Source organism: Siphateles boraxobius, unplaced genomic scaffold (genome assembly GCF_051911475.1).
Source record: "Siphateles boraxobius isolate OS27281-9 unplaced genomic scaffold, OSU_SipBor_1 31, whole genome shotgun sequence".
Classification (NCBI taxonomy): Eukaryota; Metazoa; Chordata; class Actinopteri; order Cypriniformes; family Leuciscidae; genus Siphateles; species Siphateles boraxobius.
Window position 1 is genome coordinate 20,920,784 of NW_027508931.1, and position 16,725 is coordinate 20,937,508.

Here is a 16,725-nt window from a genome sequence, read left to right on the forward strand (position 1 = left end):
GCCTATCTATTTTTTTTCTTTTCTTTTTTTGGCGCTTCTGGCTGAAGTCCGTAGGACGGATGTGGACCGTATCTGCAAGACGACAGTCAAGCGAGACCCAACGTTCACTTGGCGCTGTCGTGAAACGGACCTAAAACGGAGCTCAAACGACTGTGCTGCAACGGCCTTATAGCATCACAAAATGTTGCTGTATAGTTTTTAAACACTAATAATATTGCTCAGCTTAATGACAATGCATTTATCATGCTCTAGATAAAAAAAAATATGCAGACAACCATGTTGTTTTGAAAATGTTTATTCCAATCCACGGAGTTCTTCACACAGTTTGAGAAAAGTATTTCGGATGTGGTCCACATCAGGTAGTATCTGTCAAAACAGTGTTGGATCAAATCCGTTTTGCAGATATGGGCCAGAGCAGTTTGTAGCCCTTTTTTAAATGCAGTCGGCTCAGATATGCATCACAGATTCGGGCCACACCAGTATAGCCTGTGAAAACAGTATCGGCTCAGATTCATATTGCTGATCTGGACCAAATCAGTGTCAGACACAGCTAATGTCTTTCGGTTACCTATGGGAAAAGTGATCTGGGCCAGATCTGCAAAATGGTAAAAATACTGAACTGATGGCAGTTAGAATGTTTAAGCTGAAACTTATATCTGGCACGGATCTGGTTCACAATCAGAAAACGTCTCTAAGATAGAAACGGAGGCAAGAGGCTTAAAACGGATCCGGGCCAAATGTAATTACTATCTGGGAAATGCCATTTAATTTGAATCTGTGGAATTTGGGATTGAATGAGTGTGGAGCGATTTGTACAAATACATACATGTCTGCGGATAAACATGTTCTGTTATCCAATAATAAATCTAAAATTGCTCATTCAAAAATGAACCCGTGCATTTGTGGATCAGAAGACGCGCGTGGATTAATTGAAATCTTGTTCGAATCGATCGTGTTCGGTTCATTTGGATTTTGAGACTACCTTTTCGCAGTTTACTGCATTCCACCCACACACACACACACACACACACACACACAACTAACACACATGCAATGCTATTCACTAACGTGAACACGATTCGTTTTATGTGTGTCACTATACAATGAAACAAATGCTTTTCAACCGGTGTATGTACAATTAAGAATTACATACATGTGCATCAATTTGTACAAATAAAGTCATGTTTGTGAGTATGTTCTAGTTTGTATTAACGTGTGACCATTTCCGCGTGCAAAAAAGAATCCGTGGATTTCTGGACCAGGCGACACCCGTGCATTTATTGATTCCTTGTTCGAGTCGATCCTGTTCGGTTCATTTGGATTTTGAGACTTGCTTAACGCAGTTTTCAGCATTGACGATCCACACGCAACTGAAAGGCAAGGCAGGCAGCTACCACTAGATGGCAGTCGCAGAATTACCGAGCTGGTAGTCTTCAAATGTATCTAGTTAAATAATAATAATAACGTTTTTAATAAAATAAGTTTTAATTTGTATCAAGTTTATTGTGTACTGAATTATCGTTTGTCTTTTTCGATTGCTTTATTTACACGTTAAATATAAGTGTAGTCACGTGGCTCACGCAATCACCAACCCCCCACCCCCGATCGGAGACGAATCGACGTTTTTGACAGAGCCATTTTTGAAATTCTAGTCGTAGATAGTAGGACGCACTCGGGACACACTGACTTAACATCAAGCCGGGACAACCTGTGTCAACGACAGTAAATGCTGTAAGTATAATAACGTTCAGTGTTTTATTTTTTTTTTTTTTTATTGATGGTAGCATACATAACATATCAAACATAGTAGAGAAATGCAGCCTAATTTGAATTGATGAAGAATTTTACAATGCAAATTATCGACACAGTCAATGAAAGAAAACAGGCCTATGTGTAGTAACACCAGGAGAAGAAACTTGGCTCAGGTTAATTGTTTACTAAAGTGCATCGTGGCATATTTCTGTTAACTTGTTAATTACATATAAATCAAAATTTTTTTTATAGAACACTGTAGAGAGTATTGCTCAAGCCCTTGTCACAGCTATGTCCATGGAGTTGTCATCGGGCCACACTCATAACACTGTTTCTGGATCTGCACCTGTCAGGCCTCCTCAACGTGCCTCAAGCAACACCTTTACTCCTTCTATTACTCCCTCTTTTACTCCTTCTATTACTCCCTCTTTTACTACTTCTATTACTCCCTCTATTACTCCTTCTATTACTCCCTCGACCAGCACTGATGCATCATCTGCCAGAGTCAATCAGGCTTTAAAGAGGTAGAATTATTATAGTAACACATTATTTAATGGTTTGTTCATGTTTTGCACATTTTGACAAAAACGTTTTATATTATATTTTAATTATAATGTAATACTACTCATTGTCTGAACTGAATGCAACTTCATACTTTTGAATGCTGTTATTTACTTGTATTTTCTTAGACAGTTTCCGAATATGTTTAGTGCAAAAACCGACGCAAAGAGAGGCAAAGGTCGCATTACAAAGACAGTGCCTATCAAGTGCACAGACCTTACAGTCTGTGTACTACCATCACCAGCAACCATAACCCCGAAGCCTACAGTTGAATTGGAACTGGCTCAGGCAGGGTTAGGGAAAAGGGTAGTGACAGTTGCAGAGGACTGCAAACATACGGATGTAAGTGCTTATATGTCTGATGATTTGGTATATTTGAATGCTTTTAGTATTCTAAAATCTATATGCAATGTTGACATTTGTTCTATTACCTGGTGTAAATTTGAAAATCTTGTGTTTGACTTTTCATGAATTATCTATTTTTATAGATAGTAACAATTATGGAGGAAGAGTTCCCAAAACTTCAACCTCTACAAGGACGGTGGATGTTTTATAAAGCAACTGGTAAATATGGGGATTTCAAGCTGGTTTGAAGAGCTCAGTTAACTAATGATCATCTGTCAATTAGGATTCATTCATTACATACAAATTCTGTTGCAGGAGGGAGTGGCCAGAGAAGAATGAGTCTCATCTCAATGGACACAGAGGGTTACTCAGGTCGCCAAATTCGTTCTGTCTCAAACTGTGGAAAAATTGTCCTGTTTTTGGTGCCCCTTCAAGAGGAGATGGACACCCAGCCTCTTCCCTACAACTCAGCTGAATTTTCAAAGATGCCAAAGGTGCCCTGTGTCACCTGCAACACCACCATGCCACTGCAAATGTTGGCTTTGCATGCCGAAGAGTGCAAACTAATTTCCAATGTGAGTTTTTTACACATCTGCACCGATTGTGAGTTTTGTATAGCCATATTGTCACAGCAGCAAAATACGTTTTTTTTTACATTACGCACAATTTGTTTGTTTTTTAAATAAATGTATTTGATCCACAATGACTGTATGCGTACATATCGTGAAACATGTTCACTAGCCTGGGAAAACCCAGACAACTTCCGGCAAATTTAGATTTGCTCTGAAAGTTAGTCTGGCAAAGAGCTCATTCAAGCTCATTTCCAATCCGCCGAAATCGAGGCACCAATCAGAAACGTTGGGGCGGGCTTTACACGATGAGGACAGCGCTGGGATTTTGAAGCAGATTTTGTATCCTACATTACAAAGATAGATGCCGCCGTCGAACATCACTCGTTCCAATCAGCTATCACGTCTGTTTTAAGCCATTTGAACGTTTCCTTTTAGTTAAAAACCGAGCAAAGAACAACACTCGGAGATGTTTCTCCGCCGCTCTGCATACGCCATCTCCTTCATCGCTCTGATTGGGTTTAGGTCTATCCGCGACGTCCGTTGGTGACGCCCCTCTGGAAATGATTTGTCTACTATGACGCTTTGCCAGACTATAACTCAGTTACAACTGAGAATGGTCTGGTTTTAACCAGGCTACATATTCAAACCAATGACAATAACGTTAACTAATAACTTTAACTAAATTTAACTGATGTAACAGAGGTTAATATAATTTTAAAATGACAGGAGAAGACTGATCTAGTCATTGTGGAGGATGGTAATGACAACTTAGAGGAGCAGGTCAGAAATATTGCTGCTGGTGCAAGAGATATTTCTGAAGACAGCCTTGAGGTAATGCTTATTTCTCAAATTTTATTGCATCTAAAAGAAGACTTACTTTCCCGCTAACTTTTACTTTTTGTATACATTTTCTTGTCATTACAGATGTGCCCTATATGTCAAAAGGAGTTGCCATTGTCTGTATTACCTTATCATGGCAGTTTATGTGCTGAGAGGTATAAGTTGTGTTTTTAAAATTTACTTTGATATATTTGCTTGGCACTAACATCTGATTGTAAGGATTTATCCAGTCAAGCCCGTGGTTTCACAGACACGGCTTAAGGTGGTCCCAGACTTAAAGACAACTGTTTTGACTAAAAGCATAATATCTTAAAGGAATAGTTCACTTTATAAGGAAAATTCTGTCATCATATACTCACCCTCAAGTTGTTTCAAACCTGTATGAATTTTATTCTTCTGCTGAACAGTAAACACAAAGGAATATATTTTGAAGAATCTCAGTAAACAAATGGTTAACTGGAGCCATTGACTTCCATAGTAAGAAAAAATATATACTCTGGAAGTCAATGGGACCAGTTAACTGTTTACTGAGATTCTTCAAAATATATTCCTTTGTGTTCAGCAGAAGAAATTCATACAGGTTTGAAACAAATTGAGGGTGAGTATATGATGACCGAATTGTCATTTTAAAGTGAACTATCCCTTTAAAATATGTCAGTGCCATAGTTTAAATATGTCAAGTAATGTTTTTTTTTAAGGCATTTTTATAAAAGCTACTTAAATGTCCTAATAGAACTAGGGCCTAATCCTGGTTTAATCTAAGTTCTGTCTGTGAAACCAGGGGCTTATACTATGAAGCCGTTTTAGGTGTCTAGCCAGGGGCACGTTCAAGTTCAAAACGTTGCGCACCGTTTTGCTACGGTTTCCGGGTTGAACGTCATGTTTCCTGGAAACGGCGTGCACCGGTGTGTGTGCAACGGGGTTTGAGATGCAATTTCTCTTGTTTGGTGGGCGTGTCAGAACTGCAGTCCAATCAGCAGCAACATGTATATAAAGCATGCGGTATTAAAGTGAACTCGCACAATGGGTTCAAGGAAAGTCATTTACAAATGTGTTCGATGCAGCTCGGTATACGCAACAACTGAGGATATTAGAAGTCATAAGTATGTTTGTCATAAGTTTCAACATAATGACGTAGTTGTTTATATTTTAGCTTCATTGCAAGTGTATGACATTTGGTATAGAAATAAACGTAATTAAGTGCTTTTCCTAAAAATGAGAAAGAAAATACAGGGTATTAAAACAGTATGAACTACAAATAAAGTCAGTATGTGAGGCAAATGTTGTATCACAATAATTAGGAACCACAGTTTCAGCAATCCCTTCACTCGATTGGGATGTTCTCTTGTGTTCTGGGCGACAAGTGCAGTAACTGTAACATCAGGCATATTTTATAGTATTAAACACATATTCATACCGACTTCATCAGGCTCAGAAAATTCTTCACAAAGAACACAAAGAATGGCCTTCTCAGCTGCCATAGTTGCAACTCTTGCGTCATCAGAACAGTGTGTTCAACGCATCACGTTTCTGTTTAAAAAAAACGTTGTGCAACGTTTTGTCGGGGCTGAACGCAGCCCTGCTATGTTTCAGTTTAGTTTCCACCAACCCTGGCTGACGTTTGACCAATCAGCTGTGAGCAAAGTGTCGCATATCTGATGCGATAAAGTCACTCCACCTGTTTTTACTCCTAATTAAAGGTCACTACATAGCAAATGATTTTTTTCAAGACAAAATCGTCTGGCTTTTAGTAATTCTAATTTAGAATAATACATTTGTAAGATTTAAATATTATGTAATTATTATATCCTAAATCGATCACAAGTACAATTTTAGTTAATCTATTATTATTACGTAGAGTTTAAATAAATAAATATATAAATGTAATATGAATACGCCTTAGAATCAATAGATGAAGCTGTAAAATGACTTCAAAATAAAGTGAAACAATAAAAGAAGGCATGAATTCAGTTGTTCCCTTTCGTTGTCACTCCGAGTTACGTCGGATGACGACGAATGGGGTTTCGCTTAGAAAGCCTATCAACTTCGAGTATTACAAAACGAGCCAATGGCAAAGAAATGCCATGGGTCTGCGGAATTTGCATGGCGTAACTCCGCCCCACCTCGTGGGTATAAAAGGAGGAAGCCGGCAGCAAGCAGATATGTTTTCGCTTCGGAGCCAAGTGTATTCTTCTCTCCACAAGCCATCTCTGAATTGTCAGCTTTACAAACGAGTACCTCGAGTGTTGGTGTGACGGCGATCTACGGCGAGAGCGTGCTTCCTGCTGATCTGTTGCAGTGGTCTGCCAGTCGGTGCGTTTCTCCCCGGGTGCTTCAACACTTGAGTTTTCTCTCACTAAAAGAGCTTACACGTGGCACGTCTTTTTAAAGACGGCTCGCCCGTGCATTTCTGGTTGCAGCGGACTGGTATCGGACTCTGATGGGCACGAGCGCTGTCTAGTGTGTTTGGGCTTTGATCATGCTTGAACAGCGCTCGTGGGTGACTCATGTTCTCGCTGGGAACGTGATCATCGCGTCATATATAGGTCGAGACTCGGTGAACTCGCAAGAGTGAGAGTCCCCTCATCCACCCCCCGATCTTCGGCTGGTGGCCAGGGTGACCTGAGGGTTACGGTCTGGATCTAGGCGCCGACTATGTGTCCGTGACCCCAGCCCCCCTCTTCAATGACGGTGCCCGCTAGTGAACTGCTGATTCCCGCGAGTCTACCCTCTGGTGGCCCGCGTGTTTCAGTTGAAGCTACAGAGGAAGATGCCATGTCTGTTGCAGCATCACTAGGTGGGTTTGAGTCTTCTGAAAGTGAGGGCTCGTCACAGCTGCCACCTTCCGGTGTGCATACGGCTGTGCCTGAGTCTGATCCGGAGATGACGACCATGCTTTCCTGGGACGATGGGTTTTGGGTAAGGCCGCCGACCCTCGTCCACGGCAAACCCCAATACCTCTCTTCCCGGATGTGCATGATGAGATCTCGAAGTCCAAGAAGACCCCCTTGTCTTCTCGGGACCGCTCGCTGATCTCATCCGCCTTTCCTCCCCTCGATGGGGCCGCTGCCCATGGGTACACTGGGGTTCCCCCGGCTGAACGCTCTGTTGCGATGCTATGTGTCCTCAGAGTGCTTCTTCTCGGCGCAATCCTAAGCACCCGCCCGTGGCCTGTAGTTTTTCGTCTACGCTTGTGGCGAGATCCTATAGCGCCACGGGACTGGCAGCCGCCTCACTGCATGCCATGGTCATTCTGCTGGTCCACCTGACCCAGATGCTCATGGACCTGCACGAGGGCGGGACTGACCCAGGGCTCTTAACTGAGCTGCGCGCTGCCACTGACCTTGCTCTCTGAGCGACGAAAGTGGCCGTACGCTCCCTGGGTCAGGTGATGCTCACCAGTCTGTGGCTGAACCTGTCTGATGTGCTGGATGTCGCGCGGACCCGTCTGTCCGACATTCCCATATCCCAGGTCGGCCTCTTCGGCGGTGCGGTTGAGGGCTTGCCCAACAGCTCTCAGCCGCCCATGAGCAGAGTGAGGTTGATTCTGTCCCGACGGCCCCGCCGTCCGCTCAGATCCCTCGTCTGCCCACCGCCGAAGGCGCCCTCCCGCGGCTCCCACCCCGCCCGTTCACGGGCCGGCTCTGGGGGCCGCGGGCGGACGCCACAGCCCTCTCCAGCCCCGCCCCCCGCATCACGCCGGGTTAAGCGGCGCTCGTGAGACGGGCACCTCGGCGACTCCATCCCCAGTCGGTTCAGCTGATTTGGGACCAGTTCGGGGACGCGCAGATAGATCTGTTTGCCTCTCACGACTCGACCCTTTGCGCCCAGTTCTATTCCCTGACCGAGGGCACGCTCGGCACGGATGCTCTGGCGCACAGCTGGCCGCAGGGCCGCAAGTATGCATTTCCCCCAGTGAGCCTTCTTGCGCACACTTTGCGCAAGGTCAGGGAGGACGAGGAGCAGGTCATTCTGGTTGCCCCTTACTGGCCCAACCGGACCTGGTTCCCCGAACTAGTACTCCTCGCGACAGCACCTCCCTGGCCGATCCCTCTGAGGAAGAACCTTCTTTCTCAGGGACGGGGCACCCTATGGCACCCTCGTCCCGATCTTTGGAACCTCCACGTGTGGCTCCTGGATGGGACAAGGCAGGTTTGAGTACCCTACCACCAGCGGTGGTGGCTACCATCACTTCCGCTAGAGCGTCGTCCACGAGACACGTCTATGCGTTGAAGTGGAACCTCTTCGTCAACTGGTGCTCTTCTCACCGAGAAGACCCCCGGAGATGCTCGATCAGTGTTTTGCTTTCCTTCCTTCAACAGGGGCTGGAGCGAAGGCTGTCTCCCTCCACCCTGAAGGTCTATGTTGCCGCCATTGCCGCACATCATGACCTCATCGAAGGTAAGTCGGTGGGGAAGCACGACCTGGTCATCAGGTTCCTGAGAGGAGCGAGGAGACTAAATCCTCCTCGTCCTCCTCTCGTTCCCTCTTGGGACCTCTCAGTGGTTCTAACTGCCCTGAAGAGTGCTCCCTTTGAGCCCCTGCAATCAGTCGAGCTTAAGTTCCTGTCTATGAAGACAGCGCTCCTGGTTGCACTGGCCTCCATCAAGAGGGTTGGGGACCTGCACGCATTCTCCGTTGACGAAGCGTGCCTGGAATTTGGGCCGGCTTCCTCTCACGTGATCCTGAGACCCCGGCCTGGATATGTGCCCAAGGTTCCTACCACTCCCTTTCGGGACCAGGTGGTGAACCTGCAAGCGCTGCCCTCGGAGGAGGCAGACCCAGCCTTGGCACTGCTCTGTCCAGTACGCGCTCTCCGCGCCTGTGTAGACAGAACGCAGTGTTTCAGGACCTCAGACCAGCTCTTTGTCTGTTATGGTGGGAAGCTGAAGGGAAAGGCTCTCTCCAAGCAAAGGTTGTCTCACTGGATAGTGGACACCATTGCTTTGGCTTACCAGCAGCAAGGTCGACCGTACCCCCTTGGTGTGACTGCCCACTCCACCCGGAGTGTGGCGTCCTCTTGGGCTCTAGCGCATGGCGCCTCGCTAACAGACATCTGCAGAGCTGCAGGCTGGGCGACACCTAACACATTCGCCAGATTCTATAATCTCCGAGTGGAGCCTGTGTCCTCTCGTGTACTCGCTTCAACCAGCTAGTACCGGACCCGCTCAGGTGTCTTCGCTTGCTCGCCATTCCACTCCACGGACTGGATACGTGCGATATTTTCCTCAGGTGAGCTTCTCCGAAAGCCCTGAGCTCCTCCAGCACTCCTGACGTCGGCGCCAGTGTCTATTGCCTGTGCGTCGGCTAGGTGCCTCCCGTGTGCATGGTCCCTCCTCTGAGCGACCCCCACATGTGTATTTCCACTGTAAGCCTCTCTGAGCGTGTGTCTTTCCCTTGGCAAGCCACCTTGCCACCCCTGGGGTTGAAATATTCCACCTGCGGCTGGACACCCCAGTGTTTTCCATATGCTTCCTTCGGGTCATATGTGTATTCTCTAAGTCCCCCCCCTCCGGGTTGGCATTAATTGCATACTTCCCCTAAGCTTGGGATATGCTTCCCAGTGTACCTTGGTATTCCTGTGTTATATGGAGTCCTTTGTCCAGGCTGACAGGGATCTCGATTTACGCAGGGCACTGGAAGACAGCTGAGAAGGTGGCGTGATTAGACTGGTAACCCCATTCGTCGTCATCCGACGTAACTCGGAGTGACAACGAAAGGGAACGTCTACGGTTACGTATGTAACCCTCGTTCCCTGAGTAGGGAACGGAGACGTTACGTCTGCCTGCCACTTTCCGCTGTACCGCGGGGATCGCCTGAGCTCAGTCTTGGCTCCTCAGCGAAGAAACATATCTGCTTGCTGCCGGCTTCCTCCTTTTATACCCACGAGGTGGGGCGGAGTTACGCCATGCAAATTCCGCAGACCCATGGCATTTCTTTGCCATTGGCTCGTTTTGTAATACTCGAAGTTGATAGGCTTTCTAAGCGAAACCCCATTCGTCGTCATCCGACGTAACGTCTCCGTTCCCTACTCAGGGAACGAGGGTTACATACGTAACCGTAGACGTTACGAAGGCTACTATGACCCATAGTACTAAATGCTTGTGAGATGGACTAGGATTGTGCATAGCACAACAACTTAAACATTAAATTGGTTACAACTGTGTTATTTGTAAGTTTAATGTCTTATATTTTTCTTTTGGTCTAAGATCATTCACTGCAAGTGTTTTTGAAGATGACATGGAGCAGCCAGGGCCATCATCTGGAGCTCATTCATCCCGTATTTCAGGACCAGCAACAGAAGGTGAACATACATATGGAACATATGGTCATACATTTGTGAAGTAATTAATAATCACATTTTATTGAAGGGTATTTTATGATGTACATAAGTGAAAAGAGTTGTATGCATTTGAGACACTGTTATAAATTAAGTGGAAAAATGTTTAAACTGCATAAAATCAAAAATTCTGAGACTTTTACAGATTGAGGTCATCTCAGGCCCCGTCCACACTACTGCGGTTTCGTTTAAAAACGGAGACCTTTTGCTACGTTTGCACCTCCCGTCCACACTAAAACGGCAAAAACGGAGACCCAAAACGGAGAAGTTTAGAAACGCTGCCGAGCCGTTTTTCGTTTTGAATCTCCGGAGGGTGTTTTAGTGTAGACGGGTCAAGACGGAGGACTTTAGAAACGATGACGTAGTAGAGGCTCACGCTCGGCTCTATGATCGGGTGTCATCAGTCATGGTGTATATCTTTGCTAGCAGCTGTTGTACAAGTAAATTCTGCATTTTACAACGCTATAACTGCCTACATGCGCCGGAGTCAAGCTATTATTCGAGCGATCTGTGACAATTCCCGTGTGCAGCGGCGGCGTTGACCGTACATAGAGTGTCGGTTTGGGGTTAACCCAGAGCATGGTGGGATAATTTTATTTAATGAAGTTGTGTTTAGACCGGCACGCGCATGCCCAGTGTTGGTGGTCACGTGATCCGTGTTTTCAGTCGTTTTAATGTGGACGGAGATCAATTCTAATACGCAGCTAAAACGCTGGTGTGGACGGAGATCGTATTCGTTTTAATTATCCGTTTCTAAACTAAAACGCAGTAGTGTGGATGGGGCCTCAATGCTACTATGCTCATACAATTCGAATCAAATGAAACTTGATCTTAAATAAAACTTTAACTTTATTTTGACTAAAATCTGTAGAATTTGTATAACTCACGTTATTTATAGGGGCACATACTCGGGATGAATGCATGGCTTGGCTGCATATGATATGCAATATCTCATGGGCTCCAACTTTATGATTGCCAAGTCATTGTCTATTTTATTTGATCAACATGTTTTTAATGGTTCTAATTACTTTGTTTCTTTTTTTTTTTTTTTTGAATGGAAAACAGTGGAAACCCCTCAGGAGGCTGTACAGCTCTTCTTTGAGCATTTGCGTGAAGGAGGTAAAAGGCAGCCAACCCTTTTTCTGACACTAGATTCCAGGGATACTGATGAGGAACGGGACAGGTCCCTTATTTCTTTTTACAAACAACAACGTGAAAAGAACCAGTGGGCTGCTCCATTCAACTGTCACATTCAAGGTATTAAGTTAAAAACAGATGATGTTTCTAAAACGTATTATTCTAATAAACAGTTTACATCTCTGATAAAAAATATAAGACTTAATTTTATAATAATTAACAATAGCATTGATACATGATGCTGAACCTGCCAGTACTGTAGGGAATAAGTCTGCATAAACCAGTAAAAGTTAATCTATGATTATTATTTATTAATAGAACACTAATTCTTTGAATATTTGGTGTTTTGTAGGAGACGCTGCAACAGCCATTGCTAAATTAAAGCATGGATTTAAACTGAACTATGGTATGAAATATTTCTATAGCAGTTTTCACATAATTTAGCACATTTACAGGACTATGCATTCTAGTTGAGTGAAAGTATATTTATTTAACAGCCATTTTAGTGTCCTCATAGAGAGTTGTTTTTTGGCAGTTTTGTCTGTTGTTGTTAATGGCCTGAACAATGTCTAGTAAACAGAAAATCTAATTTACCTTTAATATGCATCAAGATGTATCTAGCATTGCTATTGCTACAACATTATCTAGCAATCTATATGTTTGTCAATCCAGCTTTAAAACTGGTAACACCTTACAAAATTCAAAAATTGTACTAATTAACATTACAAATATTAATAAATATTGTAAGAAATGTATAGCTCATGGGTATTTCTTTTTAGTTAATACAACAACTAATGTTAACAAATGAAACCTTATTTTAAAGGGTTGCCGTAAAATATCTCAAATTTCAAGTTTTGAAAAAATAATCATATTTACAAGCTTGTTATGGAGTGAATTTTTCTAATTGCAATGTATTCTTATCAGGAAATGTAGCAGAGACCACTTTGTTTGAGGGGGAAATAGACCACCTTTTGCCCTCTGCATCAATTGTACTTGTTGAGAGTGAACTTTTTGTGATGGCTGGAAGAATGATTGGCCACTCGTTAATCAATCAAGGTCCTGCTTTGTCAGGCCTAAGCCTGGCAATGGTACATTCTTTGACTGGGGGCACTAAGGACACAGCCACCACAAATCTCTGTTTAGAGGACTGCCCAGACATTGAACAAAGGGAGACGATTCGTCTAGTGAGTACAGAAAATTAGCCAGGTCTTTCAACAGTGTTTTGTGGTTTCTGATTAAATGCAGACATGTAAAAAATAGCTGCTAATTCTGTGCACTTATTAATGCTTATATTTTATAGCTGCTGAAAGATGAGTGGACTGAGGATGAGACCTCACAAGTGTCCAAACTTTGTTTGGACTTTTACTTTGCAGTTCCAAACAAGAGGAGCAACAAGATGCTGCTCTTCCAACAGCTTCTCACTCATGCTGTAATATATTCTATGTGTCCTCCTTTATTTCTATTTTTTGTCCTCAAAAAATAAAAAAAACTGCAAAGTTAACAAACTTCATCAAATAATCTTCTAGTTTATTATACATATTCATACTACTTATGATTGTTATTTATATTATTATTTTTATAATACTGAAATTACTTTAATTTACAGGTCCTTGGCCGAGTCGGTGCTCAGCTAAAACAATTAAAAAAGGGATTGAAGGACACTGGTGTCTGGCCACTTATCAGCTGTAGACCAGATGTGTTACCCCTGCTGTTCCCAAGAGAAAGTGAAGTTGAAATCACACCTGAGGTATATTGTCAAAATGTGCAAGAATTACAAATGTACTTAATATTTGGTTTGGTAGCATGACTTGAACACTAAATTACTATTTTTTTTTAATTACAGATGATCCTGCAAGCCATCCAGTGGCCCCAACCACATCATACAGAAGACAGCGACGACAGCGATGCTGACGACATACAGCCTGAGAAACTTAATCTCGTTACAGGCCTTTTGAGAACCTTTGTTGAACATGGTAATATTAATGTCAAATAAATAAAATATATTTTTTTTCTGTTATATGTGAACATTAAACAATAACGTATTTCTTTCTCTTTTTTGTCTTATCATCACCCAGCAACCTGAGGAAACTTCTCAAATTCTGGGTAGGATGGGAAGTAGTGCCACGCACCCTCAAGCTGGAAGTTGTTCAGTCCAGTGGACCAAACCATTTACCAAAGGCATACACTTGTCAAGAGCGCATTCGCCTGCCTGATCACTATACCACCCTCTCAGCTCTCACAGCTGACTTGATGGTGTGTCTGCAGTCTGTGGAGAGTGGTTTTGGCCTTGTGTAGATGCTTATGAATTTCTAAAACTGTTTTAGATGCATTTGTTTTAGATTGCATTTGTTTGTAGAAATTTTTCTTTTTTACTGTTGCTTGTCTATTAAATATGGCAATGTTATAATAATATAATAACGTTTAATGTGGGCCAATTTCAATGTGATATGGTCAAAACAAATCTTATCCAAAAACTAAATGTTTATTTGAATTGATTAAATTACATCTTCTGGTAAAAAATGTATAATGTTTAGAAAAACCAACTAAAAACAATAAAAAAAAAAACATGCAACACTATCTAATTTTCAGCTAGCAAATTCTCAACATATTGAACTGTACTCAAAAAAATGTCCATGCCATTGGACTCAGAGGGTTGTAGAGGATTAATATGTTCTCTCAGCATCTCCACTTGCTCAGGAGTTAGAGGGCTGTCAAACCGTGGAACATTTACCACAGTGTGTGGATCCAAAATATACCCACTGTCCTCCCAGTCAATGTAAGGAATGTTCATCTCCTGAAATAAAACAACATGGAAAGATTCACTGTTTCATTATTAAAGAAAGACTAATATTGTTTAATTCAATTACACTGTTACAATCATCTTGGTCTGTAATATTTGAATTAAAGGGATAGTTCAACCAAAAATAAAAATTGTCATTTACTCACCCTCAAGTTGTTCCAAACCTGTATGAGTTTCTTAGTATAGTATGTCCCTCCTATTATGAAAGTCAATGGGTGCCATCAACTGTGTGGTTACAAACATTATTTAAAATATATTTTTTGTTCAACAAAAGAAAGAAACTCATGTTTGGAACAACTTGAGGGTGAGTAAATGACTACATTTAAATTTTTGGGTAAACTATCCCAGTAAAATTATATTTTCTTTGTTTAACTGCTTCAGTACCTCTGGGTTGTCAATGGGATTTTCCATCTGACCAACCACCCACAGTTGGTTTGGTGAGAGGTTCTGCTCTGTTCTCAATGGGTGGTTGTCCCATCCCTCACGGAACACATTGAGGTTTGCTTGCAGTCGGGGCAAAAATACATAATGGCAGCAAAACAGGTGAAGAGTGCTGCTCAAATCCAGCATGCCCTGTTCCTCTAGTGTGTGCAAGATGTGGTAGAACACGCTGGTGACTCCCATCCAGAGATCACGCCAGAGTCTCTCTACTCTTAATTTAAAAAAAGACAAATTACAAAAAAGAATTACAAGTCTTTCAAGTAGTAAAAGACATTTAAACAATCTTAGATTAAAATTATCTTGCCTCTGATTGTGCACACTTTTGCCTGTTATAAAGCAGTTGCTGTCTGGCCCACGCACAGAAAACATCAGACGAGCCACGCCAACATTCTCTCCTCCCTGATCAGCTCGCACTCTATACAATAATATAAAATACATAATGAAGAGCCAAACATTTTTGTTAATATCTCATCAAATTAATATTTATAAAATGTAATTAATATGTCAAATGTAATAAATGTACATTGTTTTTAACTTGCTAGTCTATAGGAAGTTATTTATTTAATTTTTTTACAGTATGCAATAAGAAAAAAGAAAAGTTTTACTTCAGTGGGTATCCAAATTCCTCAACAGCCTGACTGAAGAAAGATAGGGTTGTGTCAGATCGGTTGTTGTCTGCAGCTCCCAGGTACATTATCTATACAAAAGACAGAAGCATTTTAAGCACCCATATCCAGTATGTACTGTACTGTACTTTTAGATAAAAAACGTGTGCTCACCTTGCGTGAAAAACCATCGATCCCACCAAAGATCACTATATTGTACCTGTAGAAAAATGCAATGCTTTTGAACTGTATAAACTCTTGAATAATGTTTGAAATATTAAAACAGTCTATTGTAGAGCATAGTAAATGAGAATTTCTTAAACAATAAATGTACTAAGTTACCTGATGAGTTTATGGTTTGTGTCTATATGTACTAAGTACTTTGGGCATGGCACTGAGTATGTTCTTCTGATTACACATCCCAACTGATTCATTCTTGAGAGAATCCCAAGACTATCCACCCGGTGCATTGATGCTTTTACTCTGTTCCACTGCAGACGATGACCTTGCGCCTTGAGTGTCCCTTTAACCAATCTGTAGCCTGCATGTGGCATTCTTTCTTTGACTTGTGAAACAAGTCCATCAAGTTCTGCATCAGTGCAGGTACTGTACAGTCCCCTAACTGATAGATTGTTTTCGGCCATCCTCCTAAAGAGTGTAGCCCGGGAAACACCCAGCAAATTTGAAATAGTTGGAACAGGGAGTCCAATCTCCAGAAGATAGGCAATGTGATCTGTAGGCACTACAATCCTTGGACGCCCACTTGCACTTTGTCTTTCCACCTGAACAACTGATTGTGAAATTTGAGCGCGTCTGTGAATTTGGATTGCATTATGGAGTTCAGTTAATCTTTCTGTCACATCCTGAGACATATGAACATGCTGTGCCACAGCATCGAGAAATACTACTTCCTGCCTACATACAAAATCCAAATAGTCAATGTCAATTTGAGGTTGCTGAAGAGCACGTGTAACCCGTGCAAGTAATCTCTCCAGAATGTGGTCATGTAGTAATTCCTAAAGATAAATGGAATAAGAGACATGGAAAAATTATGAATGATTTGTACTCACTATAAAATAAACCATGTTTTACATACGGTACATGTAAAAAGTTATACAAATGAGTAAACATTAACTTCATTAAGATTAAGCTACGATGCTGGTGATGACGGAATTGTGTAGGTACGTTACATGACTAACAATACTTTTGGGAAACCCAGCATTCAAGTCATGTTCTGGTTAGATTTGTCATCCAGTTATGTAGTTAAAACTTGTTTTACTTACCCAACCAGCTTGTTGGTTTAAAATGGTATTATCCATGTTTTAAAGTTTC

At 42.3% G+C, this 16,725-nt stretch overlaps 1 protein-coding gene and 1 long non-coding RNA gene across 2 annotated transcripts; one reads left to right on the plus strand and one right to left on the minus strand.

The window, feature by feature from the left end:
• The first annotated feature begins 12,847 nt into the window (after window positions 1-12,847).
• LOC143697143 (uncharacterized) lies at window positions 12,848-13,520 on the plus strand. The gene is made up of 3 exons (XR_013186189.1): window positions 12,848-12,976; window positions 13,154-13,294; window positions 13,391-13,520. It is a non-coding gene; the product is annotated as an uncharacterized LOC143697143 (long non-coding RNA).
• Window positions 13,521-14,125: 605 nt separating this feature from the next.
• On the minus strand, window positions 14,126-16,204 carry LOC143697144 (uncharacterized). Its single transcript, XM_077194061.1, has 6 exons — window positions 15,736-16,204; window positions 15,568-15,613; window positions 15,394-15,485; window positions 15,093-15,203; window positions 14,732-14,999; window positions 14,126-14,341 (listed from the first exon to the last, which is right to left on the minus strand). Exons 1-6 carry the CDS (start codon window positions 16,035-16,037, stop codon window positions 14,126-14,128), a joined length of 1,035 nt encoding a protein of 344 aa, XP_077050176.1. The 5' UTR covers window positions 16,038-16,204.
• Window positions 16,205-16,725: the final 521 nt, after the last annotated feature.